At 53.5% G+C, this 25801-nt stretch overlaps 1 protein-coding gene across 1 annotated transcript; it reads left to right on the top strand.

Moving 5' to 3' along the window:
• Window positions 1-3485: 3485 nt before the first annotated feature.
• Window positions 3486-24960, top strand: MYOC (myocilin). Its single transcript, XM_045027999.1, has 3 exons — window positions 3486-4133; window positions 19879-20007; window positions 22352-24960. Exons 1-3 carry the CDS (start codon window positions 3542-3544, stop codon window positions 23134-23136), a joined length of 1506 nt encoding a protein of 501 aa, XP_044883934.1. The 5' UTR covers window positions 3486-3541; the 3' UTR covers window positions 23137-24960.
• The last annotated feature ends 841 nt before the right edge of the window (window positions 24961-25801 follow it).

Here is a 25801-nt window from a genome sequence, read left to right as displayed (position 1 = left end):
AGTGAAGGCAGGGGGCTGGACTCAATGACCTTTCAAGGTCCCTTCTAGTTCTAGGAGATTGGTATATCTCCAATTATTACCTTTTACATTTAAACTAGAATAAATGGTGGATTCTTTGTAACTTGAAGTCTTTAAACCATGATTTGAGGACTTTGCTAACTCAGCCACAGGTTAGGGGTCTATTTACTCCTGCGCCAAAAAATTAAAAATTCTGCACCAATAAATAAATACACATTATTTTAAAATTCTGCCAATTGTATCTGTCAAATAAATGTGGAGGCTCCAGCATGGCATTGGGGAGTACAGGCCACTGGCTGCACAGAGGTAGGAGATCACTGTACGGCTCCCACCCCCCAGGACATGGACTCAGCAGTGAGGCTGCACCCAATCCTGACACAGCGCAAGGACGGGACTGCCCCAGAAACACCCTAGGGCTTCTCCATGCCAGGTGCACCAGGTGTGGACAGGCAGGCTCAGCAAGGCAGGATCCAAATATGGAGGGGCTTAGTGTGGGGGGATCTAGGTGTGGGTTGAGAGGGTTTTGTGTGGGGCAATCTGGGTGTGGGCAGTTCAGTGGGGGATCCAGCTGCAGGGGGGATCTGGATGCACAGAGGCTTGTTGGGGGGTTCTGGGTGCAACAGTGATGGGACTCTGCAGGGGGGTCCAGGTGAAGGTGGTTGAGGCTCAGTGGGGGGAGTCTGGAGGGCTAGAGCTCAGCTTGGGGGGGTTGGTGTGGGGGAGCTCAGTGAGGGGTCCAGACGCAGCTGGTTAGGGCTTGGTGGGGTGGAGATCTGGGTGCCAGTGGCTTGTCTGGGTGGTCCAGGTGTCCGGAGACTGGGAGTCATGGGTGGGGTTCTGAGTGTGGGGGGGGTGAGGCTCGGCAGGAGGGTCTGGATGCATGGGTGTTGGGTGAATGGGGGAGCATCTACCTGTACAGGGATCTCTCCCCCTGCAGCTGAGGAGCGATGGGTGCAGGAAGGGGGCGGGGGAAAGTTTGCAGAGCTTCCTGCAGCCCATGGGTCTGACCCGGCTCTGGATGTTGTGCAGGGGAAGAGGAAGTCTTGTCCTCTCCAGCCCAGATGGGACTAGCAGCTGAGCCTGGCGCAGGGTAGGAGCCACCAGCCGGGTCTTCCCTAGTCCCGCCTCCTGCCCCACAGTGATTTACCGCTCTGCCGGCTACCCTGGGCCCCTGAAACATACTGCTGGGGAGGGTGGCATGGCAACTCTTGTAGCTTCCCTTTGCTTCCCCGTCAAAGTCATTTTGCTTCAGGAAAGCAAAAAATCTGTGGAGGACATAAATTCTGTGCATGTGCACAGAACAGTCCATGGAACAGAATTCCCCCCGGAGTATCTATGACAGGAGGGCCATGCACAGATAGGAGTGGAAAAGTTCTGTGCCCTGCAATGTGCAGGAGGTCAGACTCGATGAAGTCTATGAGTCTATAATGCATGTACAACACTGCAGACCTATGGCTGGACTCCTTTGTGTTGATTGCTTCCACATTTCCTGCAAACAAGTCTATAGTCTCTGCTGTTTACTGGTGTGGTCTAGTGCACAAAGCACTGGATTGGAACTACATCACTCAGGGGTGTGTATTTTTCACCCCCCTGGCTTCCATTCCCTGCTCTGCCACTAGCCTGGCTGGGTGACCTTGGGCAAGTCACTTTCCCACTCTGTGCCTCAGTTTCCCTATCTGTAAAACTGGGATAATGAAACCAACCTTCATAAAGTATGTTGAGATCTGCTGATGAAAAGCACCATACATGAGTGAGGTATCATTATTCCATCGCTATGCTTTGGTGTGCATTTTTACTTGGAGGTACTTTTTTCTGCTTTCTAATACTCACTTGGGAAGCAGGGGAGCCCTGCAACCGTCCACCTGCCTTCAGGGTCCAGCCTATTTTTCCTAATACCCCTGCTGTGAGCTGGTTATTGGTCATGCCACAAACAACATGGTCCACAGTTAGTCTACCTATTCCGCTTCACAGCCCTTTGCCTTATGATGCAGGTCTGTAATGTGATGCTCAACGGTCTCACCTGGCAGCAGTGCCTTTCAGTAAAGGCCTGGCACAGAGGAGTGCGGGGTGATGCAGCTCATGGTGATAAAGCTGAGCTAGCTTGAAGTGAGCTAGCTTTGCTACCGGAGTGGTGAAGTTGTCAAGAAGCCTGGGTGATTATTCATGCAGCTAGCCTGCATCGAAGCACGGGCTGCTGCAGCTTCATGGCTACCTGTACCCGAGCCCAGCTAAATCCAAGCTAGCTTGGGTACGTCTACATGTGCTCCAGTCACATCCTTTGACTGCCGCCTCGTGAGATGCAGTGGGGTTACAAAAGATTAATATCCCCAGTCACCCAACAGGGGGCAGTATCACTAACTGTGGTCAGAACTCACTAATTCAATACTTGGTGGATTTTCTCCAGATCATGCATGGTCTCCTTGCTGGGGCAGCAACCCAGGTGCTTGGGGGAAGATGGAACAGATTTTTATTTTGAGCAGTTAAAAAAACAAATTGTCTTGTTAAAAAACATGCTGAGCTTCGCACACCTGCCCCGGATTGGAGAAAGGCTGGTGCTGGTCAAGATCTAGCAAGCCCATCCCTTCAGCAAAGGGTTTGGAAACATCCTAACCCACCCGACTCCTCCAATGAATGCTCCAGCAGAACCACGGGTGGGCAGATTTGACACTTGTAGAAGTGCAAAAGGGTAAAAGAAGCTACATTTCTCCCAGCCTCTGTCTCTTGCGGTAGGTCTTCACCGCAGTCAGGGTGTGTGACTGCAGCACAGAGACCCATACCTGAGCTAGCTTTGATTTAGCTAGCATGGATACCAATAGTAGTGAAGCCACAGCAGCATGGACTTCAACGTATGGGGAACATCTTATGGGCATGTACTGAGGTGGCTAGCTAGCTACCTCCCCTTACACAGGTTTTTTTAAACACAGGCCTTACACATGTAGAGCTCGGAGATTTAACCGAACTCAGACTGCAACTGCCTGCATGACCCAGCTCTCTGCCTGCCAGCCCGTCAGCCCATCCTCTCTTACAGACAGCAGTCTAGTGTGAATCCCTCCCCCACATCCCTAAATACACTGATTCTCTGGGCTGGCAAGCGTGACAGGTTATCATTGCAAAAGAAAACCCTAGTGCTCTGTTCCCCTCTCGCTCACGCCGATTTTACAGCAGCGTCACCCCATTGCGTTCAGCAGAGCAACTTCTGATTTACACCCAAAGACCCCAGCCCCACATGGAACCTTTGGCTCAAGTCTGAACACGACCGCACTCTTTGCTAAAAGTCCGGCTGCGAGCAGGAGGGAAGGTGGGGATCGGAGATGCTGTTCCTTTAAGAAATTCTAAAGCCAGCTCTGGGAGGTTCCTGTTATTCCAGGGCTCTGGCACAGCAACCCTCTCCCTCCGCCTGCCCCGAGTCCCAGCTGTATAAATGAAGCTCCGGTGAGCTGGCGGGCATCCCTCACTCAGTAGCCAGCAGCTCAGGAAGCAGCTCTCCTCTCCCAGGCACTGACGGGTACCGTGTGCAGTGCTGATGGGGGCAGCATCCATAGCAAAGACGCTCATGGTTTGGCTGTTCCTGTCAGTGGGCCTGGCCCGTGTGGCTCTGGGGAGTACAGTCCATCTCAGGAGAGCCAATGACAGGAACGGTAGATGCATCTACTCATTTGCCGTCCCCAGCCCCAATGAAGCCAGCTGTCCAGAACTGGGCCAGGCAACATCAGCCATCCGGGAGCTCCAGAGGGAGAGCAACGTGCAGCGCTCAGAGCTGGAGTCAGCCAAGGCCAGGCTGAGCCTCCTGGAGAACTTGGTGACCCAGCTGCATGTGGCGCTGGGTGCAGGGGGCTCCCCCGCTTCCGCTGCAGAGCTCCAGAGAGAGCTGGATAGGCTGAGGATGGAGAAAGCCCAGCAGGAGTCTCAAATCAGCAGGCTGGAGGCTGCCTACAGCACCCTTGGGCAGGAGAAGTCCTTTCTGGAAGAGGAGAAGAGGCGACTGGAGCAGGAAAAAGCTGAGCTGGGAAGGAGGCTGGAGAGCAGCACGCAGGAGATAGTTCGGCTGAGGGCCAGCCAGCATCACCAGGTCAGCGAGGCACTCGCCCAGGACTCCCAGCAAGGCTCCCAAGAAGGTAAGGTTCATGGGAACTTACCCAGTCTCTCACTGAGTTTCCCTTACACCTGGTTCAGCTCTTTGAGCCCCAGTAGGCCACACAGCCTCGCTGTCTCCTTTGCAGCAGAGGATGCCCGTGCAGAGTCTGCACCTGGACGTGTGTGGCTGTCCCTTGGAGCGTACAGTTGGGGTGTGGGAAATAAGTCTCCCTTGCCTCGATTTCTGTCCTTAGACCATTGTCTGCAGGGCCGGCTCCAGGCACCAGCTTATCAAGCAGGTGCTTGGGGCGGCAACTCTGGAGCGGGGCGGCACTTTCAGGTATTCGACGGCAATTCGGCGGAGGGTCCCTCACTCCCGCTCGGAGCGAAGGACCTCCTGCTGAATTGCCACAGATCAGGATCGTGGCTTTTTTTTTTTTTTTTGGCTGCTGGGGCGGCAAAACCCCTGGAGCCAGCCCTGATTGTCTGGAAGGGAAAGGATGGTTGTTAATGCACTGGACTGGGAGCCAGGAGACCTGGCATCAAATACCAGCTCTGCCACAGACTTTCTGGCACATCACTTAATCTGTCTCCCATTCTTTGTCTCGTCCACTGGGATGGTAGACTTTCTGGCGCAGGGGCCATCTCGCTGCGTGTAGCTAACCCAATGGGGTTGTGATCCCCTTTGGAGCTTCCAGCTGCTTCAGTAGCAACAATCAACAGCAAGAGACTCCAGGAGCCACCTTCCCAAGAGGGCTGAGGCTCTAGCTAGAGATAGGCCCAGGCAGGGGTGAGCTGGAGCCGGTTCGCATGAACCTGTTGTTAAATTTAGAAGCGGTTTTAGAACCGCTTGTTAACTAGCTTCCCTGCGAGGGAAGCTTTGATGGGCTCTGCCTGGGAAGCCTGTAATTCCTCCTCCCGGCCGCCGGGGGGCGCTGCGCTGCGAGAGCCATGTGAGCTGCCTCCTGGCCCTGTTGCTGCTCCTGCTCTTTGGACCTCTGGCCCTGGGGCTCCGGCTGCTGCTGCTGCCTGGTGAGTCCCCGGCTGCGTCCTGCTGCTCCCAGCCCCCCCCCCCCCGTGTGAGTGTCTGCGCCCCTCCCCCGCCTTCCCTGCCCCCAGCCACCCCCTGCCCCCAGCCACCCCCCGCCAGCCCCAGCCCACAGCCGCCCCCGCCCCACCCCCTGCCCACAGCCACCCGCAGCCAGCCCCTACCCACAGCCGCCCCTGCCCGCAGCCAGCCCCCTGCCAGCCCCCTGCCAGCCCCTGCCCCCAGCCACCCCCCTGCCTGCAGCCAGCCCCTGCCCCACCCCCTGCCCACAGCCGCCCGCAGCCAGCCCCTGCCCGCAGCCCCTGCCACAGCCACCCCCTGCCCCCAGCCACCCCCTGCCCCCAGCCACCCCCCGCCAGCCCCAGCCCACAGCCGCCCCCGCCCCACCCCCTGCCCACAGCCACCCGCAGCCAGCCCCTACCCACAGCCGCCCCTGCCCGCAGCCAGCCCCCTGCCAGCCCCTGCCCCCAGCCACCCCCCTGCCTGCAGCCAGCCCCTGCCCCACCCCCTGCCCACAGCCGCCCGCAGCCAGCCCCTGCCCGCAGCCCCTGCCACAGCCACCCCCTGCCTGCAGCCAGCCTCTGCCCACAGCCGCCCGCAGCCACCCCCTGCCCACAGCCACCCGCAGCCCGCCCGTCTGCATCACCTGCCCACAGCCAGCCCGTGTCACTCCCTGCCTCCAGCTAGCCCTGCCCCACGCCCCTATCTGCAGCCAGCCCCACATCCACTGGTGCCCTGCAGTTCCCAGGGCAGTAACCCTGCACACCTGCTTTAATGAGGGGGGGGGCAGGGAGCAGCTGGGACCCACACATGTGCACACCCTAGAGTGACCAGACAGCAAGTGTGAAAAATCGGGACGGGGGTGAGGGGTAATAGGAGCCTATATAAGAAAAAGACCCAAAAATTGAGACTGTCCCTGATCACCACCCACACATTTGAAACGGAGCTCATTTCTAGTTCAGCCCCATCTTTTTAAAAAAGAACTTTAGGTAGGGTTAAAATACATCTGTATTTCCCTGGACATGTCAGGCTTTTCGGTTCTTAATCACCTCCTGGGAAAATATGGACGTATGGTAACCCTATTGGTACAAAAAATACATGCTGTCGCACATCCCTTAAATCAGAACTTTTTATAGGGAACCCGTTGTTAAATCAGAACTTTTTATAGAGAACCCGTTGTTAAGATTTTGGCAGCTCATCACTGGGCCCAGGCCCAGATGCCCCCACACTTCGAGGGAGTTCAGACCCAGATCTGAACTTAGTGCCAGAGCCCAGCTCCCGCTGCAGAGAAGGGAAAGAGTTACAATACGCACGCACAGTCCCTCGGCTGCAGCCAAGCCCACCGACAAGCTGGCTCCAAAAGATAGATGCCCAGAAGTGCCTTTATTTGGCATTCCCTCTGCTGTGCCCTTGTGCAGGTGTCCGTCTATCTGTCCCTGCCCCAGGGACTATATCCTAAGCTGTACTGTTGCTTTCTCCCCCATCTCTTTCTCCCCAACGTGCTTAGTTCACCATTGCCCTTCCAATTCCTTTCCCCTTCTCCACCAGCCCACTGGCAGGAGAGGACCCATTCCTGTGCTATGCAGCCTGGGACACGTGGGATTAATGGAGTTGGGAGCCAGTAGGCTACAGCTCTTACCCGAGATGTGAGCAATAGGACAGACACCGCAAGCGCAAGCATCTTGGGCATTAAACAGAGCTTCCCGCCGGGAAAGAACCTAGAAACCTTGCTGCTGGGCAGAGGACATTGCAATCTCAGTGAGACCCCGATTCCTCCCTGTGAACGTGCTGAGCCTCCCCTGGCACAGCCACCGCCACCCTGCTGCCAGACACCTGGGCCGTGGTGGCCCCGCTTCTTTCCCTCCCTGCTGGGAAGGGTTTCCGCTGGAAGTTTTTGCTTATTTATTATGCATCATGCAGTTCCCCCAGGTGGCTGAGGAGGCGGTATCTGCTACTCAGCTACCGGGGTCCCTTGGACTCCCCAGGGAGATTATGGGTGAACCCGGACACTAAGTAGCAGATATTACCTCCTCAGCCACCCAGAAACCTGCATGGCATATATAAAGCTCAGCTTTCTTCACCCGCCGCTGCCTGGCTGCTCCTCTCCAGCACTCCACCCCCACACTCTGGAGGTCCCCACCACTGCTCACTGGTTCCTCCTAGGGTGCATAGGCGGCAGGTTTGTATAATTTTTGGTGGGGCCCAAAATGGTGGTGCCCCCCCGCTCCCGCCCTATAAGCCGATATAAAATGAAGCTACAACGCGTCAGCGCCACAAGATTACAAGGGTCAATTAAAAGTGGAAAGTCAGAAGCAGCACTTGCCTACTTCAATATACGGTATTATATTTTGTTGCATCTGTTGTGATGAAGTGGGAATGTTCTTAATATTTTCTCTGAATACTGTGTGGGTGCCTCAGTTTCCCCTGCAAGATGCCAACTGAAGGTGTTGGGGACAAAGAGATCAGGTGGCCTCCTTGTCCAGAAGAGACACAGAGGCCAGAGGAGGGAGTGTCAGTTTGGAGCTGGCTGGGGAAATTGGGAGAGACCCAGAACTTGGTTCTGGGCTCCCCACCCCCCAAGATGGACCTGACAGAGGGGTTCTGTTTTCTGTACCAACAAGCTCTGTTTAAACTGTGTTCCCGTCATCTAATAAACCTTCTGTTTTACTGTCTGGCTGAGAGTCACATCTGACTGCAGAGTTGGGGTGCAGCGACCTCTGGTTGCCCCAGGACCAGCCTGGGCAGACTCACTTTGGAAAGTGCATGACGTGGAAGGGCATGCTGAATGCTCCGAGGTCAGACCCAGGAAGGTGTAAGCTTCTTGCCCTGGAGACAGTATGCTCCGAGAGAGGAGGCTCCCCCAGAGTCCTGACTGGCTTTGTATGGAGATGTTCCAAAGCATCACAGCATCCCCTTCCACACCGTGCACTTCCCAGAAGTCCGCACAGGCACTGACACTCCCTCCTCCGGCCTTTGTCTCTTTTCCAGGCATTAGGAGGCCACCTGATCTCTCTGTTCTCCAACACCTTCAGTTGGCACCTTGCAGGGGAAACTGATTTGGGAGAAATGAAGTAAAAGCTGCCCAAACCGAGCTTGAGCACTCCTGAATTTTGAGGTGTTCAAATCTGGAAGGCAGGTGCTGGGGGTGGGAGAGGGCTGTGGGCTCCATGGGGGAGCATGGCAGCAACTGTCTGGAGCTGCATGGAGCCAGATACGCTGGTCTGAGTGGCACAGTAAGCAGTTTGGGGGTTGGAGAAGAGGTAGGGAGTTCCGGGGGGCAGTCAAGGGACAAGGAGCAGGGGGAGTTGGATGGTGCAGAGGTTCGAAGGGGCAGTCAGGGGACAGGCAGCAATTGGATAGGCATGGGAGTCTAAGAGGTTTATCAGGGGACAGGTAGGGGGTGCGGTCCTGGGGGGGGGAAGTTGGGTGGGGTCTCAGGAGGGGGCAGTTGGGGACAAGGAGAAGGGAGGCTTAGATAGGGGCTGAGGTCCCAAGGGGCAGTTAGGGGCAGGGGTCTCGGGAGGGGGTAATTGGGGAACAAGGACCAGTGGGGCTTAGATAGGGGGTGGAGGTTCTGGGGGGCAGTTGGGGCAGGGGTCTGGGGAGGGGGCAATCAGCGGACAGAGGCTGGGATTCAAAGGGCTCTGAGCTGCTGGCAGCCGCGGGGATCCCAGAGCCCTTTGAATCCCAGCCCCGGCTGGGAGTCAGAGGACTCTGGGCTGCCTGCAACCGCAGGGAGCCCAGAGCCTTTTAAATCCCAGCCGGGGCCGGGAATCAGAGGGCTCTGGGCTGCCCGCTGCGGCGGGGAGCCCAGAACCCTTTAAATCTCAGCCGCTGCTGGGATTTAAAGGGCTCTGGGCTGCCTGCAACCGCGGGGAGCCCGCAGCCCTTAAAAACTCAGCCGCGGCAGGGATTTAAAGGGCTCTGGGCTGCCTGCAACCGGGGGGAGCTGAGACCCTTTTAAATCCCAGCCGCAGCCGGGAATCAGAGGGCTCTGCGCTGCCCGCTGCGGCGGGGAGCCCAGAGCCCTTTAAATCTCAGCCGCGGCTGGGATTTAAAGGGCTCTGGGCTGCCTGCACCCGCGGGGAGCACAGAGCTTTTAAAATCCCAGCCGCGGCCAGGAATCAGAGGGCTCTGGGCTCCCCGCCGCAGCAGGCAGCCCAGAGCCCTCTTATCCCCGGCCGCGGCTGGGATCTAAACGGCTCTGGGCTGCCCGCCGCGGCGGGGAGCCCAGAGCCCTCTGATTCCCGGCCGCGGGACGGATTTAAAAGGCTCTGGGCTCCCCGCGGTTGCAGGCAGCCCAGAGCCCCTTAAATCCCAGCCGCGGCCGGGAATCAGAGGGCTCTGGGCTGCCTGCTGCAGCGGGAAGCCCAGAGCCTTCTGATTCCCGGCCGCGGCTGGGATTTAAAAGGCTCTGGGCTGCCTGCTGCAGCGGGAAGCCCAGAGCCTTCTGATTCCCGGCCGCGGCTGGGATTTAAAAGGCTCTGGGCTGCCCGCCGCGGCGGGGAGCCCAGAGCCCTCTGATTCCCGGCTGCGGCTGGGATTTAAAAGGCTCTGGGCTCCCCGCGGTTGCAGGCAGCCCAGAGCCCTTTAAATCCCAGCCGCGGCCGGGAATCAGAGGGCTCTGGGCTGCCTGCTGCGGCGGGGAGCCCAGAGCCTTTTAAATCTCAGCCGCTGCTGGGATTTAAAGGGCTCTGGGCTGCCTGCAACCGCGGGGAGCCCAGAGCCTTTTAAATCCCAGCCGCCGCCGGGCATCAGAGGGCTCTGGGCTTCCCGCTGCAGCAGGCAGCCCAGAGCCCTCTGATTCCCGGCGGCGGCTGGGATTTAAAGGGCTCTGGGCAGCCCTGGCGGCGGCGGCGGCAGCGGCGGGGGGGCGCTCCAAGCAGGGGAGAAAAAACATTGGTGGGGCAGAGCCCCTGCTTGGGATTTATTCATGGGGCTAAAGCCCCAGAGCCCCATATAAGTCGGCGCCTATGCTAGGGTGACCAGATGTCCCGATATTTGGTGCTTTTTCTTATATAGCTCCTATTTACCCCCCACCCTCTGTCCCAATTTTTCACACTTGCTATCTAGTCATCGTAGTTCCTCCTCTACTCACCCATTGGCCCTCTCCCCGCTCGGCCTGGCCGCTGCTGCTTGCTGTTCTCTCCCCACTGTCCTGCTTGGCTGCTGCTCAAGTGGAGAGGTGGAGGGAGGAGAGGAAGGAGGGATGCATGTGGCAAGCAGTGGTGGGGGATCTGAGCGTGGAGGAGGAGAGGAGGGATGCACATGATGAGTGGGGAGGGTGGAGTGTGGGTGAGGCTGCAAGCGGAAGAGGAGGGATAGGGATCTAGCCTCCCCCAGGGGAAGCTTCACCTGCCTCCCATGGAGTCTTGGGATGGGAGCAGTGACTTCCCAGTTCCCAGACACCCCAAAAAGGGGAAGTGCTGGACCTGCAGTGCAGGTCGGAGCAGCCCTATGGGAGCCCTAACTAGCATCCCAGCTGTAGCAACTCTCCTGCAGGTTATGTCTCCTGATGATAACTGGGGCATAGGAAAGCCCACAGGTGCTGACTTTTGGTTTTGCTGGTGGGTGTGCCTCTCCGCCCCCTGCCTGCCCCTGAAAGTGGTGGGCAGGGCCGCAGTAGGGTTTCCAACTATCTATTGGCACAAAACTGAACACCCTAGGCCTGCCCCTGCACCGAGACCCCACCCCTTCCCAGAGGTCCCACTCCCGCTCACTACATTTCACCTCCCTTGGTGGCTCACTCTCCCTCACCCTCACTCGCTTTCACTGGGCTGTGGCAGTGGTGCGGGAGAAGGTGAGGGGTCTAAATGGGGGTGCAGGCTCTGGGGTGGGGACAGAAATGAGGGGTTCAGGGTGTGGGAGGGGGCTCCGGGCTGGGGCAGGGAGTTGGGGTGTGGGAGGGGGTGAGGGATGGGGGACGAGGGGTTTGGGGTGCAGGAGGGGGCTCCAGGCTGGGGATGAGGGATTCGGAGTGCAGGAGGGAGCTGCAGGTTGAGGCGGGGGTTGGGGTGCAGGAGGGAGTGAGGGCTCTAGGGTGGAGCTGGGGATGAGGGGTTCAGGATGTGGGAGGAGGCTCTGGTTTCCGGCCAATGGGAGTGAAGAGCCGGTGCTTGGGGCAGGGGCAGTGCGCGGAGCCCCGTGGCTCTCCCACCTAGGAGCCGAACCTGCTGGCCACTTCCGGGGTGCAGCGCGGTGCCCCAGCCCAGGTAGGGACTAGCCTGCCTTAGCACCACAGCACTGCTGACCGGACTTTTAACGGCCCAGTCAGCAGTGCTGACCGGAGCTGCCACCAACCCTTTTTGACCAGGTGTTCTGGTTGAAAACCGGACACCTGGTCACCCTAGACCTCGGGGAGGAAGAAGCTAAGCGGGAACGGGACCTCGGGGTGGAGGGGCCTTGGGGCAAAGAGACTAAGCAGGGGCGGGGCCTCAGGGCAGAGAGGCTCAGTGTGGGTGGAGACTCAGGGTGGAAAGAGGCTGAGTGAGGACAAGGGCTTGGGACAGAGCACAGGTGGAACAGGGGGAAGGGCCACAGTCCAGGCATTGGGGCGCACAGAAAATTAATCCAGCCCTGCAGGTGCTGAGCACCCCCTATTTTTTTAAGTGGGTGCTTGAGCCTGGAGCACCCACAGAGTCAGTGCCTATGGGAAAGCCTCAGCCATGCCATCCCCACCCCCACCCCCGCCCCTAACATGCCTCCCACACCAGTGGACCCTGTAGGAGGGATGCACATAGCCAGCCACAGCAGCTGTGCCCTCCCCCATGCAGGGATATTCCCGAGGGGGCCCTTAGGCTGCTTTGCAGCCTCTGCACAAAAGGGCTGAATCACTCCAAGAGCGAGTCCTGTCCCTCTGAGGACCCAGATCCTGCTGCGCCTGTCCCACTGCAGGTATCTGAGATGCTCAGCGCCGTTCGAGCTCCATCCAGTGAGCCCAGTCCTGCTCAGCCACACTTTCCACCCCATGACATCATGCCCAGACCACTAGGCACTCTAGCGGGTCAACCATAGACGAGGAGCTGCCGTGCGCTGCCCTTCCTGACAAGGGGCGCACAGGACTCCCACACAGCCAAAGGCCAACACAAACTCAGTGGCCGCTTCTGAAGATATGACTGGAACCTTAACACAAATCAGTACGGCACTGGGAATATAGCTGTCCTTGAGGGGCAGCTGTCATTTTGTGTTTCTGTTCAGCTGCAGAGTGTTACTGAGCAGACTGCTGTGTGCTTTCCCTCTCCCCTGGAGATCTTGTTTGTTTCCTTAAGAGAGTCCTCAAGGCTGAGAAATGCACACATTGTTTTGTGGCTAGGAAAATGCAGGGGGCTAGCCCCTCAGCTGGGATAGATCGAAGGAGCTTGGTTGATTTACACCAGCTCACGGTCCAGCTCCCTCTATTTCCCCACATCCAGCGGTGTCCACAGAAGTGCCACCCAAGTCACCAATCCACCACTCTGCCGTCACAGGAACCATTGTAAAGTGTCTCATCTTCAGCTCATCTGGGCAAATACAGAATTGCTGCTTCATCTCAGGGCTCCTGAGATGTCAAATACCCACACACAAGCCATAGGCACCTTAAGGTGAAGTTACACCATAACGTGCATTTCTCCCTGCAGCCATTTCTAGCTTAGAACTTGGCCAAGCCAGGAGGGATAATCAAGAGCAGCCCTGATGGATCCCTGGTTGCAAAGTAGAAACTACCCAGCAAGAAAGAGGATCATGGTGCCCTGTCCAGTGATTAAAGTGTTCTGACACTCGACTGGCCCATTGTCCTGCTACACCTACCTCTGGGGCCCTGTTCTAAGGTTTCCCTTACAACCAGACCTGAACAGAAGCCTGGAATCCCAAACCCCGCCCCCCCCACCAGGGCCGGCTTTAGGAAGTGCGGGGCCCAATTCGATCAGTTTCGACGGGGCCCCGGCAGAGCTGACTATTAAAAAAATATATATATATATGTAAAAAAACACATGGGGCTTGTACTCACCTGGCGGCGCTCCGAGTCTTCGGTGGCACTTCGGCGGCGGGTCCTTCACTCACTCCAGGTCTTCGACAGCACTGAAGGACCCGCCGCCGAAGTGCCGCTGAAGACCCGGAGCGCCGCCAGGTGAGTAAAAATTAAAAAGGCGCCTCTAGCCAGGGAAGGGATTCTCACTGGGTGCGGGGCCCTCTTAGGCGCGGGGCCCGATTTGGGGGAATTGGTGGAATTGGCCTAAAGCCGGCCCTGCCCCCCACCCCGCTCAAAGCTTTGGGGAGAGGGACACTTAAAATCTGCCCCTGCCCCTGATCAGAACAGAGTAAAGTGCTGAGGGTTTCTTAGCATCTCTGTTCTGGCCAGTGGAGTTAATTCATTCTGGGAAGGAGACTGGCCACAGGGCTGGGTGGCTGTGGGACCTGTGGGTCCGTCAGGCTCCATTAACCTCTCCGCATAGCACAAGGAAGTGCAACCACGCTCCAGAGCGATCATGTCTTAGCACCATAGTCAGTCATGTGCCCTGACAGCAGCCCCTCACAGCCCTTCTGCCCCTTGGAGTCATTCCAGTCAGTGACTTGACTGTATTGGGAGTGAGGCAGGGGAAGGAGGAAGCGAATCCCTGGGAAACGCCTTTACTTCAAGCAGTCGGCAACCTGTTTCCTTTTGTGGCTTAGACACACCCCAGGACAGGACACCTCTCTTCCTCTCCCTCAGACCTGGCTGAGTTCAGTGCCCATACCTTTCCAGCCAGCTATCACTGCTGTTTGCACATATATCATCCCAATAACAGCCCAGCAGGTGTCTCTCAAGTTGATTTAGGGAGCCCCTGAGCTGGCATGGTCCTCGAAGGCAGAGAACTCCAGACACACCAGGAGGCAAAGTATGACAAAGCCCTCCCCACTGCCATGGAAGAGGGCCCCACTCCTGCACCCCTACTGCAGACAGGTGTCTGCAACACCCCTGCTCTCTTATCAAACCACACACCCTGAACTGTTTCTAGTGCTCCTGGCACCATGCACAACAGGAGGCTGCTCGCCTTGCCTTGCTTTCACACTGAGAGCCTGGTGCAATACCACCTGCCTGCCCACAGGAGGTGCTCCCCTCCAGAGTGACAGCTCCCATGGGGTCAGATGGGTGAAACCTGCACACCAGGGTGACTTTAGCTCACAACATTAGTAGGTGTGCAGGAGTCTGGCTTACCTCTCTGGCGTGGCCTCGCTTCCATTGCCCTCGGAGGACAGTCTCCATCTCCCTTTCCACAGCGCACTTTGCACTCCCTGGGCTCTTTTCTTGAGAAGAGTCTCGGGCCTTTGTTCTCCCCAAGAGTCTGCTCTGGCTTCCCACCTCAATATAGGAGAGCAAAGGGGGGGCTTCCTCTTCCCCTCTCTGGAAGCCCTTAGATCAGCTGCACACACTAGGCCTCAAACTCACCCCACTTCTCTAGCTCAGGCTCTTTCCTTCTCTTGCTTTCATCCCTCCCTCTTCACAGCCCCCATCCTCTAGACCAGGGGTTCTCAAACTTCATTGCATCATGACCCCCTTCTGACAATAAAAATTACTCCATGACCCCAGGAAGGGGGATTGAAGCCTGAGCTCTACTATCCCCAGCAGCGAGGCCAAAGCCCAACCCCCACCACCCTGCACGGGAAGGGGCAAAGCTTGAGGGCTGCAGCTCTGGGCAGGGAGGCTAGAAACTGAGCCCCACCATCCAGGGCTGAAGCAGAAGCCTGAGCCCCACCGCCCAGGGCTGAATCAGTTTGGCTTCAGCTTCCACCCTGGGCGGTGGGGCTCAGACTTTGGCTTCAGGCCCAGGCCCCAGCAAGTCTAACACCAGCCCTGGTGACCCCATTAAAACAGGGTCACAACCCACTTTGGGGTCACAACCCACAGTTTGAGAACCGCTGCTCTAGGCCTTCTTTTTCCAGCCCTTTCCACTCATTTTCCAACCCACCCCCTCCCCAGACTGGCCACAGAGCCCCTGCTGGCCCCTGTCAGGGCACTTGCCCAAAACACCCACTACATCCAACAACTATTCCCACTCTCAGACTCCTACTGCCTGAGCAGAAGAATGCTCTTTTATAGCCTCATCCCATTTCCCAGCAGGCCTTGCTGTTGCCTAGCATCCCATACTTCCTGTGAGAACTATAAGCCCCAGAATTCCCTTGGCCTCGGCTGACTCAGACAGCCAGGCTGTATCTGATCTGAGTTTCCCTTAAGGACCACAAGGACCTGCTAACAGCAGCAAAATAAATAAACTTTATTTCCACTTTATCCCCCTCGTAACCGTTCCAGCATCATCTGAAAAACCAAACATATATTGGCCTTGCTGGGCTAGCAGTTAGGCACCTTGCGTCCTCTACTGTTGTTCTGGGGCTGTGCCTGCATGCCTCCCCAACTCTCAGGGCGAGGGCAGATAATTGAGAGTGGAAATTGAACCCAGGGGGCCTTAGGAACTGCAAACTGCAACCCTTGACTACCTGAGCTAAAGCCCCAGCTCTATTAGCTTAAAGCTAGTAGCTGAATCATAAACCCCCTACGTAGGCCAGCCACTAGAGGGGGATGGAGAGCCAGAAAGATGGGCTCCACCCACAATGGAGCGCAATGGTGTTGGTCTCTGGTGCTGATGGACACAGGATACTGAGAATCAGCATCCATGCAGTGCCCACAAAGCCCAGCTAAATCCTGCGGGGGGTGGAGAAGGCCTCCTGCACCTTTGGTGGATGGGGAAGGATTATCACTCAGCATTGAGATGGAACCCTGCTGCAAAGTGAGCGCTGTTCAGCTTTTCACACTGGTGCTGGTGAGATATCCATTTTCTCCTGTGCTATCATAGCTCAGGGATGAATGGGCTGATCTGTGGCCCGAGGAGTAACCAGCAAAGATGGCTCCCCCCTGGCCCATACCACCACCACCACTTGTCAGACTAAACCTTTGGGTGAGTCCAATTAGCCTGCAGTTCTCTTCCAGCACTGTAAGAGGCACTGTGGTCAAGAGGGAAATGCCAATATTTTGCTGGCCAAAAGTATTGGCAAACCTGAGCCAGCCCCTGAAAGCAGATTTCTGTTCTGTGGGTCTTTTTAGGACCCACAGAATTGAGTTTGACTCATTTATAGGGAGGATCTAGCTGTAAAACTGAGATCCATGTTCAGATAGCACACACACACTTTGGTGATATATAGTCCCTTCTCCAATACCCCTGTGTAAAATTATTCTCCATGGCCACAAATCACTTAAGTACAGGCCTAATTTCGAACACACAGGTAGTCTCACTGATCTCAATGGATTACTCACATGCTTAAAGTTAGGCACCCTTATGTGCCCTGCCTACTTGGGGCTCGCATGGCCAAAGAATGAGAAACCCAGGCTCTTTGGCTGCACTTTGTAGAGAGCCTGTGGAATGATCGCTTTTTAAACTACAGGGCAAGTGTATTTCCCCTCCCCGCTGCAAGTCTGGGTTCATTTTCTGGAAAGACAGCTGCTGGATAGTTTGTCCCAGGGCCAATTTTGAAATACCGGCGGCTGGAGTCAGCTACTGCTAATGAGCCCCTAGGGAGGTTTTCCAGCCCTAAAGCAATGCCAGGCGTAAAGCAGGAGGGTGTACTATGCAGATATGAGTTAGTTGTAAGGTTTTCCGTTCAAGGGAAGCTGAAAGTACAACTGTGACGCATGGCCAGAAAGAGTTAAACATCCTGCAAATTAAATAACCCTCAAAAGACATATGGGGAGATAATGTTTGTGTTTTTGTGTATATCTATATCTATCTATATATATGCGCGCATAGGGTCCACAACATAATCAACAGTCCCTGTCTACACTGTATTCTGACAGTTCAGTGATCAAAAGAACATCCCAGCATTTAAATGAATTGTAAACACAGGATATCTCGGTATTCATCTCTCTTTGAAATATACTGTGAATGGTGGAGGAACAAGCAAATTGCCTTATGTTAATTCTATAGTTAAGTATTGATGATGGACCTCCTTTACAGTCATCCTAATTACCTTTTGTTCCTGGAGGAACTCCCAGCTTGTCAAAGAGGACATGAAATTGTATAAAAACACCTTGGGTCCTGATTCTGTCGTCTCAGATCTGTTTAAGCTTCATTTGGGGAAGTTTGAGTCACAAGACTGAGGTCCCAGTTATGCTGGTACACCCTGAATATGATGTTTAGACATTGGACTATAACCTATGAACAGACTTCTAAAGGAACTCTTTGCAATTACAAAGTTCACCATCTCCGCTATCAATCTAAACCTCAATGTATAATGATTTTTTAACCATTCTATCTTTTGTTTTTTAATAAATTTTAGTTTAGTTAATAAGAATTGGCTGTAGAGTACATTTGGATAAGATCTGGAATATTCAGTAACCTAGGAGGTAATGTGTCCAGTCCTTTGGGATTGGTAGAACCTTTTATTTTATATGATGAAATAAGATTTACAGAAATTTTCATCATATCTGACGTGGGCACCTGGATGGAAGCTGGATCACTTTAAGGGAACTGTGGTGTTTGGACTTTGGAGTAACCAGTAAGGTAATAAAGAAGCTGTTTTATGCTGGCTTGGTAAATTTAAGTATTGGAATATCCACCAGCTTTTTGGGGTTTGGCTGCCCCATTTTTTGCAGTTCACCCTCATTAAGTGACCATAACTGGCCCTCGCTAGGACCCTGGTCACAACACTTTGCCAAGCATTAGAATCAAACAAGGAATTGTGAGAAGTTATGACCGTCAAGCTCATAACTATGGTGTCTTGCATTTATACTGCGTAGCTCCTTTCGTCTCACCGCTGGGCAGACATCCGATGCTAAAAGCCCTCAGCGATGGCCTAACTTTGCTCCAGAGGGAGTTTTAAAATCCACCCCTGGAACTGGTCAGATCTCTGTTTGAAATCTCATTGTATGCTGAGCAGCCCCACCCCCGGCACTGGGAGCTGAAGTGATTGGTTCAAAAGACCGAGTAGCCTGTGGGAGTTTGCCATTGCTTTCTCCGCCCTTTGGATTTCCAGCATGGCTAAGTTAAAACAGTTTATGATGTGTAATAAATAGCTGGACCTGATCTGTCGGTTGGAATTCTCCATGTAATGCTGGGGACGTTATCCAAGTTGTTAGTCTCCTAGTGTTACCTGTATTAAAGAATTTATTTTCTATAACATTCATCCAGAGGGGATGAATCACTGCAACATGCTTACAATTAGAATCATGTTCCTCTAGGACCCTGTAAGAGGAACCCCAAGGCACTAGATTTTGCTACAGCTACAGCTGTACAGCCTAGCTCCTTTCCCTACTGCCCCTCCTCACTGAGGGCTGGTCTACACTAAGGGGAAAAATCGATATAAGATACGCAACTTCAGCTACGTGAATAACGTAGCTGAAGTCGAAGTATCTTATATCGATAACTTACCCGTCCTCACGGTGCGGGATCGATCTCCGGGGCTCTCCATATCGACGCCGCCACCGCCGTTCGCGGCGGTGGAGTTCCGGAATCGATATAAGCGCGTTTGGGGATCGATATATCGCGTCTAGATGAGACGCGATATATCGATCCCTGAAAAATCGATCGCTACCCGCCGATACGGCGGGTAGTGTAGACGTAGCCTATGTCTGCCTTGAGTCCCCTGGCACCATTCAGCCAGCGAGATACCAGTTAGCTCCAATGCGCTGCCTTCTCTCACACATGGAACAGACAAGCTCAGTGGACAGAATGAAAGAGGAATGAGGACAGTGCTGGTGGTGTGCAGTGAGTTAGATTTATGTTGCTAACAAGCCTTGAACTTGTCCTGACAGTGACTTTCCGAAGGAAAGACAGACCCTTCCTGCCCACTGCCGTGCCCCAGTGCCCGCTGACATTAAGCAGGAATCTGAGGAGAGTTGAATGCTTATTTTACACAGAAGCAAAGGCTCCAGGGTTGGTCCCTTTTGAAGCCACTGCATGTTCATTCTCTACCAGCGAGCAGAAATAAGGGAGCTATCTGATACTCCTGCCAGTAGCTGGTATGGATTTTCAGACACTGCATCTAGACCTCAGCAGCAGTGTAAAACCATAACAAGCATCCACAAAGCCAGAGACGCCTATGGCACACACGCCCTCTTGGCGGCTGCAAGCAGAACTTTCACTGCAAAGGACAGGAGCCCTACTGTAATACCCAATGTACAGCACCTAGCGCAGGGGGATGCTGGTCAATGACTGGCACTCCTAGGTGCTACCGTACAGTTCCTATCACACATGCAGCCTTGAGGTGGGACTGGGGCTCCGACGTGCTAGGATAAAAAAAACAACTAAATGATAATTGCTCATTATCCCAGGACAGGGCAGATCTTGGCATGATGGGAAGAGGCCATTTTGGCCAGCCAAGTTTGAGTTGGGATGGATGAGGAGACCTCTATGGGGACAGATTTGCTCCCCCTGCCCCGCCTACTATGGGGTTCTGACATCAGCACCCAGTGCTGATGTTGCTATGCGGGGGCAGGGAGGAGCAGTATGTGAATTCAAAGAAAGGTTACTCCCCAGCTCCCAGGACACAAGGCAGAAACATGCTCTGACCCATGTACATTACCATGCTAATGGCAGGGCTAGTGGATTGCTGATTGTGTGTGAAAGATTGTGTGTAATCATGTGTGCAGCTGCGCTTGTGTGTGTGCCCAGCTGAGAGGGCAGATCCAACCATGCCCAGGAGTGTGTACACACCCTTCTACGCTCCACCAAGCCGCGTCCTCACCATGTTCCTGTCATCACCCTCACAGTGTCTATTCCCATCTTGCCCTGCAGTTTCCAAGTGGGATCTGGAGAGTTTTGACTATCAGGAGCTGAAATCTGAGCTGACAGAGGTGCCTGCTTCCAGCATCTTCGAGGAGCGCCCCTCCCCCAGCCACCCTGCCACTGGGGACAGGGCCACTGGTACAAAGATCACCTTAATGCCTTTCCTTCCTTGGGGGTTCATACAGCTAGGCCTCGTCCTTCTAGCACCATTGCTGCAGTCACTTTTCTTCTTCTCCTCCCCTACCCTCTCTCCTAATACTGTCGGCCTCACTGCCAGCACCGAGGAAGAACCTAGCTGGGGAAATATCAGCTTCTATGCCTCTCAGCTCCTTTATCTGGTTCTATTTCATCATTGCTTCTTATTCTGTCTCCTTCTCTCACCCCACTTCCCCACCTTATCCTGGCCAGCCTGTCTGTCCTGTCCTTTGCTGAACCCCAAGCAATCCAGGCAAGGATATGGCCACTTGGTGCCAGACCCAAGAATGGAGTTCAAACCCCTGCTCCAGCAGCCAGACTCACTGTGCGCACTTCCAGAGCATGAGCCCAGGCTGGAATCTGGCTAGCCCCAGGTCTTCCCCATGGCAGAGAAGGGAGCAGGGCTGAACTTGTCCCCTGGAAATGACTCAGCTGGCCAAAAGAGACTCAGGCACTCACTGACACTGTCCTTAGGCAGTCCCTGAACAACTCCATCAGAGAGGACTCCAAATACAAAATTCAGAGCAGGGTCTGCATGTCCACCACTCTGCAATTCAGGATCGCTCGGAACCCAGGGATCAGGTCCATCTCTAAGTAATAAAGCACAAACACTTAGTACAGAACTTATGGGGATTTCCCCCTACCTGTAAGACCTAATAGAATCAGGAGGCTGCTCTTAAAATGAGGTCGGTGGCACCATGCCATGTTTCCTTCTGTTATTATTGGTTAAGCAACAAACTGTGAACTTGAATCACTTTTCTTTGATTAGCACATCCCTGCTGTGCTGCCAGCTTCTGTCACTTCGCACACACTTTGGTGTTTTCCCAAAGTCCCAGCACCTGTAGGCATGAGCAGCTCAGCTTTACTTTAAATAAAAAAGGTTCCAGCCTGCATGACAGTGGAGAAAAGCTTGAAAAGGTGAAGCGAGAGCCCACAAAAGGCCCAAAAACCCCAAGGCAAAGAGAAAGCAGCCACAAAAGTTATTGAAAACCATAATCTCATGATCGTGGAGGGTCAGACTCAGGATTTTGGAATCTGCCGGGTTGGCAATACCAAAAATGCCCTTATGGCCCATGCACAATGGAAACAAGCCCTGGATTCAGCTTTGGTGTGACACCACAATGAGCTCCACCAAGACAAGTCTGGCACTGTCCACAGCTATGTCAGCACCATTGCTGGAAGGGGTCACTGACCTGTTTTTTAATCCCAGAGGTAGAGCAATGGAAGGGATGGTGCTGGTTGAGTGGCCTGTAGCTAAGCGCTCTGGGGTCCATTCCCAGTCCACCTACCTGTGCCTGGTGCTGTTAGACGGAGTATGACAGAGGAAAAGGGAAGGCCTCCTACTGCTTGTAAACCACCTCTTTGGCCATCGAAAGGAACACCCCTGGTGAAGTCCAACTACGGCAGGGTGGTAGCAGATGGTGGACAGGAGAATTGTTAAAGCACCCTCTGAGCTTGCCTTTCATTGACTTTGTTCATTGTGGTCAAAGACTCTTACTCTTCTGGGCTGGTTTCTTGTAATGGTTTCCCTCCATGCTGCTGCTTTATACATTGTCCATCTAAGCCCTGCAACCCAGCCTCTGCCTTTCAGAAATAAAGTCAGTCCCTAGGACATTTCTACCCTTGGCTTCTGACTTCCACTGGCTGGACATCAGGAGCCATTTTTAAAACTAGGATTTAACAGTTGAGACTTTGTAGCTGCCACATCAGATCAGAGTTCATACTGCAGATGCTCCCCTGTCCTATCTGAAATGTTACTAGGAAACCCAAGTGGATCTATTAAAACACAGTGCCTGGGTTATTGCAGCTGAGGTCCCACTGGGGGGGGAGAAAAATGAACATCTTGGTCTTTCATCTTAACCACATCATTAAAACCTTTAAATATCACCTGAGCAAGAAAGTCCATGCTGTGAAATCCCCTTCCAAACTATTCACCTCTTCCCCCACCCCCCCCACCTCCCGTCTCTCTTCACAGACAATGATTCCTGCTTCTTTTCTCCTTGTCCTCTCCTCTTTTTTCTGTCTGCCTGCACTACTGAGGAGCATAGCCTTGGCAATGCCGGTGTGTTGACGAGTGCTGGAAGGCTGCTGTTGGTAAATTGAGGGCGGGGGGGTATCTCCATCAGCTTCATGGAATTATTTCCTTACTTAGAATCCTGTAAATGATCTTTCCTGCTAGTTATTGCTGGGTAAGTGTGGCTTTTGTGGATTTTAGCCTTTCAGTAGGAAATCTGCCACTGATGACAGACAGAATAACTGAAGGTCTCTTTTTTTCTTCCTTGAACAGGGTGTGGAGAGCTGGTCTGGGTGGGGGAACCTGTGACCTTCCGCAGGGCTGAGACTATTGCTGGCAAGTATGGCATGTGGATGAAGGACCCAGAGCCTGTTCCCCCCTACACCCGTGAGACCACCTGGAGAGTCGATGCCATTGGCACTGACATCCGCCAGGTCTTTGAATATGACAATGCTGATCAGTTCATGAAGGGCTATCCCTCCAAGGTCCACGTCCTGCCCCAGTCCATGGAGAGCACCGGAGCAATCATATACAGGGGCTCCCTGTACTTCCAGAAACGCAAATCCAGGACGATGGCCAAGTACGACCTGAAGACAGAAACGATCACAGTCCAAAAGGACATCCCCAGTGCTGGCTACCATGGCCAATTCCCCTATTCCTGGGGTGGGTACACAGATATTGACTTAGCTGTTGATGAGATGGGACTGTGGGTGACATACAGCACAGACAAAGCCAAAGGGGCCATCGTCCTCTCCAAACTGGAGCCAGAGACCCTGGAGGTTGAGCAGACCTGGGAAACCAACATCCGCAAGCAAGCTGTGGCCAACTCCTTTATGATCTGTGGCACCTTGTACACCATCAGTAGCTACTCAGCCCCAGACGCCACGGTCAACTTTGCCTATCACACGGCCACCAGCACCAGCGAGCCGCTGAGCATCCGCTTCGAGAACCGCTATGGGTACAGCAGCATGGTGGACTACAACCCCACGGAGAGAAAGCTCTTCGCTTGGGACAATTTCAACATGGTCACCTATGACATCAGACTCTCCATGATATGAGGAACCTCAGGGCAGGAGGAGGACACACCACGCTCATTGCTAACTAGCAGCTTGTGGGCTAGGGGCAAGTCTAGCCAGCTGTCAGTCTCATACACTCGCTTTTCCTAAGCTTTCCTTGGACTCAGCTGTGAGCCCCTTACTAAGGCAGAGCGTTCACTGAGCTGGGCAAAGACTCCAGGCCTTGCCCTAGATCGGAGGTTCATATTCTGAGAGCACTGGTGGGGCTCAAATAACGATAGAGTGGGAATAACTTTGTGCCACTTGAGAACATATGTGCATAGGCAATTACAGCCCTGGCGTCAATCCCCTTGCCTCTCTCTGAATTACACACGGGATGAATTTGGACAATGTAGAAAAAAAGTAACAAGTTGTTCAGCGTTATGCAACATTTGGCATGTGTGGGCCAATTGTACAGGGATAGATTTAGAATGACTAAACCTGCCTGCGCCCTTGGCTAAAAGACACTGCGATTCTAGCCAAGCAGACCAAACCGTTCACAGCAGGAGGCAAATAATATTTTAGGGGAGGGAGGTGGCTGGGTACCACCTTCACAGAATGGCTAATAAAAACCCAGCGACCATCAGCCAACCATATTCCTGCCCAGCATCAGCTGAGACAAGGGGAATGTGCTATGCAGTCAACACCGGGCACTAGCCAAAGTGGCATTGACAGGAGGAGATTCTGCAAAGTTGTGTCACACCCAGATTCAGTAGGAGAACATCAAGGCCTTAAAGACCTAGCTCCAATACCCAAATAAGCCAATGGAAAGACTCCAGCTGACTTTACTGGGCTTTGGATTGGGTCCTTAGTGGGTTGACTTGGCGGGGGCATCTCAGAAATGTGCTGCAGGAGTTAAAAATGACTAGACATCCCGGGCAGTGGGCACTCTGCAAGAGAGCTTTCAGCTGCTGCATATAAACCCTTCCATTGCCAGCCTCTTTCCTCCTAAGCACAGTGCACGCTTTGTCAGGACCAAGCTTCCCTTGGGAGCCAACCAGCCACCACTACAGATTATCATGAGCCAGAGAACAGGGGAGGAGAAGACAGGAACTCACCCAGCTTGGTATCTCTGCAGCGTAAGCAACTGCTCTGCAGTGGCAATTGACCAGTAATTAAAGCAGGAGTCAAAGATGGGCCCAAGCTGCAGAGAGGCCAGGTCCAATGATCCACACCTCACCTAAGCATAGGGCCATTCCGCTCTAGGGGCTTTGAGTCTGTTCAGTGTATCACAATAGCCATTGAGCATGCAGGGCTCTGACTGAACTAGCCACCTACCTGCAAGAAACATGGCCACCTCAGCTCCCCTTCCATTAAAGACAAAAATGAAGCATTACTTGTTTAACACAATTCTGTGAAGTCATTAGACATTTTAGCAAAATAAAAGTAAGGAGGGTTGTTGTTCATGAAAAACGGGATCCTAGAATTTAGGGCATGATCTCAAATCCACTGAAGTCAAATGGAAAGTCTCCCATTGACTCCAGTGAGCAATAGAACAGATCTCTATTTATCCCAGATTATGGTTATTAACTCAGAAAGAGAAGCAACATCTAACTGTTCTTGCCGTTTCTAGCTCTCAATCCAGATAACTCCCCTGATTACACTGTAGTTTAGACACTCTTTGGGATAGGCATAGCATTAGAGCAGGTATGGCTAAGCATACAGCTGTTTTTAAGAACACACACATTTGAAGTATTTAATGTGTAAATCCTGTAGCTGACTTGGTTTTTCTGTTGCATTGAAGCCTCCTGGATGAAAGCGAAGGTCCAATGTGCTGATGATTACGTGGAAGTAGTCTGTGATAAGAATCGATAATAAACCCTCCTCCCCCACAACAATCCAGTGGCAGCTTCTTGTTGGCAGATTTCTTGTTTCACTGCAACATGCTGGAGGGAATTCCAGGCTAAAGCCACCTTTACAGGAGAGTTCAGTCCCTGCAAACAGGGTTCGATTTTCAGGAGCTCAGCTCCCATATAGGCACTAAAATAAGGGGTCTGGTTTCTAATTTGAGCTCTTCCACAGGCTTGCTGGGTGACTTTGCTGAGTCATGTCCCTGCTCCGTGCCTCAGTTTCCCCATCTGGAAAACGGAGATGATGAAACTGACCTCCTTCATAAAGGTCAGTAGATAAGAGCTAGGTATTACTATTACTAAAGTAAAGGGGAACTTTGTCATTGACTTCAGTGGAGCCAGGATTTCATCTACTGAACGAATATCACCATGACTATAACAAATGCCACTGTAGAATAAGAGGAGGCAGAGAAATGGAAAGACGTAAAGCCTGCAGTAGAGATAGAGCTGATTGATTACAAGAAAGCTGGGAAATTAACATTAGCTGGTTTAAAAATATCGAATTGATTACCTTTTACAGCCAGTAGAATATATGTTAGCTGTAACCCCTAACTGATGGAGCCTCAGATCATCTGTATTTGATTATCTTGAGGGGACCTCCAGTATTGGGGAGGTAAAGAAATAACTTGTGTCAGCCCTTTCAGTATAAAAAGCAACTAAAAAGGTCTAAATCAGCATTAAATCTTGGAAAGTTGCACGTTAACACCTCTCTCTACATCACCCAGGAGCAAACGGCCCCTTTGAGCAGGGGAGCTAAACCCAGCATTTCTGGACAGCCTCTGGCCGAGAGCAGGACTGACAGAATCTTGTTTTGCATC

The sequence above is a fragment of the Mauremys mutica genome, chromosome 8 (assembly GCF_020497125.1).
Source record: "Mauremys mutica isolate MM-2020 ecotype Southern chromosome 8, ASM2049712v1, whole genome shotgun sequence".
Lineage (NCBI taxonomy): Eukaryota > Metazoa > Chordata > Testudines > Geoemydidae > Mauremys > Mauremys mutica.
This window is presented reverse-complemented; position numbering and strand designations above follow the sequence as displayed.

Coding starts and splice junctions, on each gene's coding strand:
- MYOC (XM_045027999.1), top strand. CDS start 3,542: ATGGGGGCAGCATCCATAGCAAAGACGCTCATGGTTTGGCTGTTCCTG. Junction 4,134..19,878: donor CCAGCAAGGCTCCCAAGAAG/GTAAGGTTCATG, acceptor CTTGCCCTGCAG/TTTCCAAGTGGGATCTGGAG. Junction 20,008..22,351: donor CACTGGGGACAGGGCCACTG/GTACAAAGATCA, acceptor TTCCTTGAACAG/GGTGTGGAGAGCTGGTCTGG.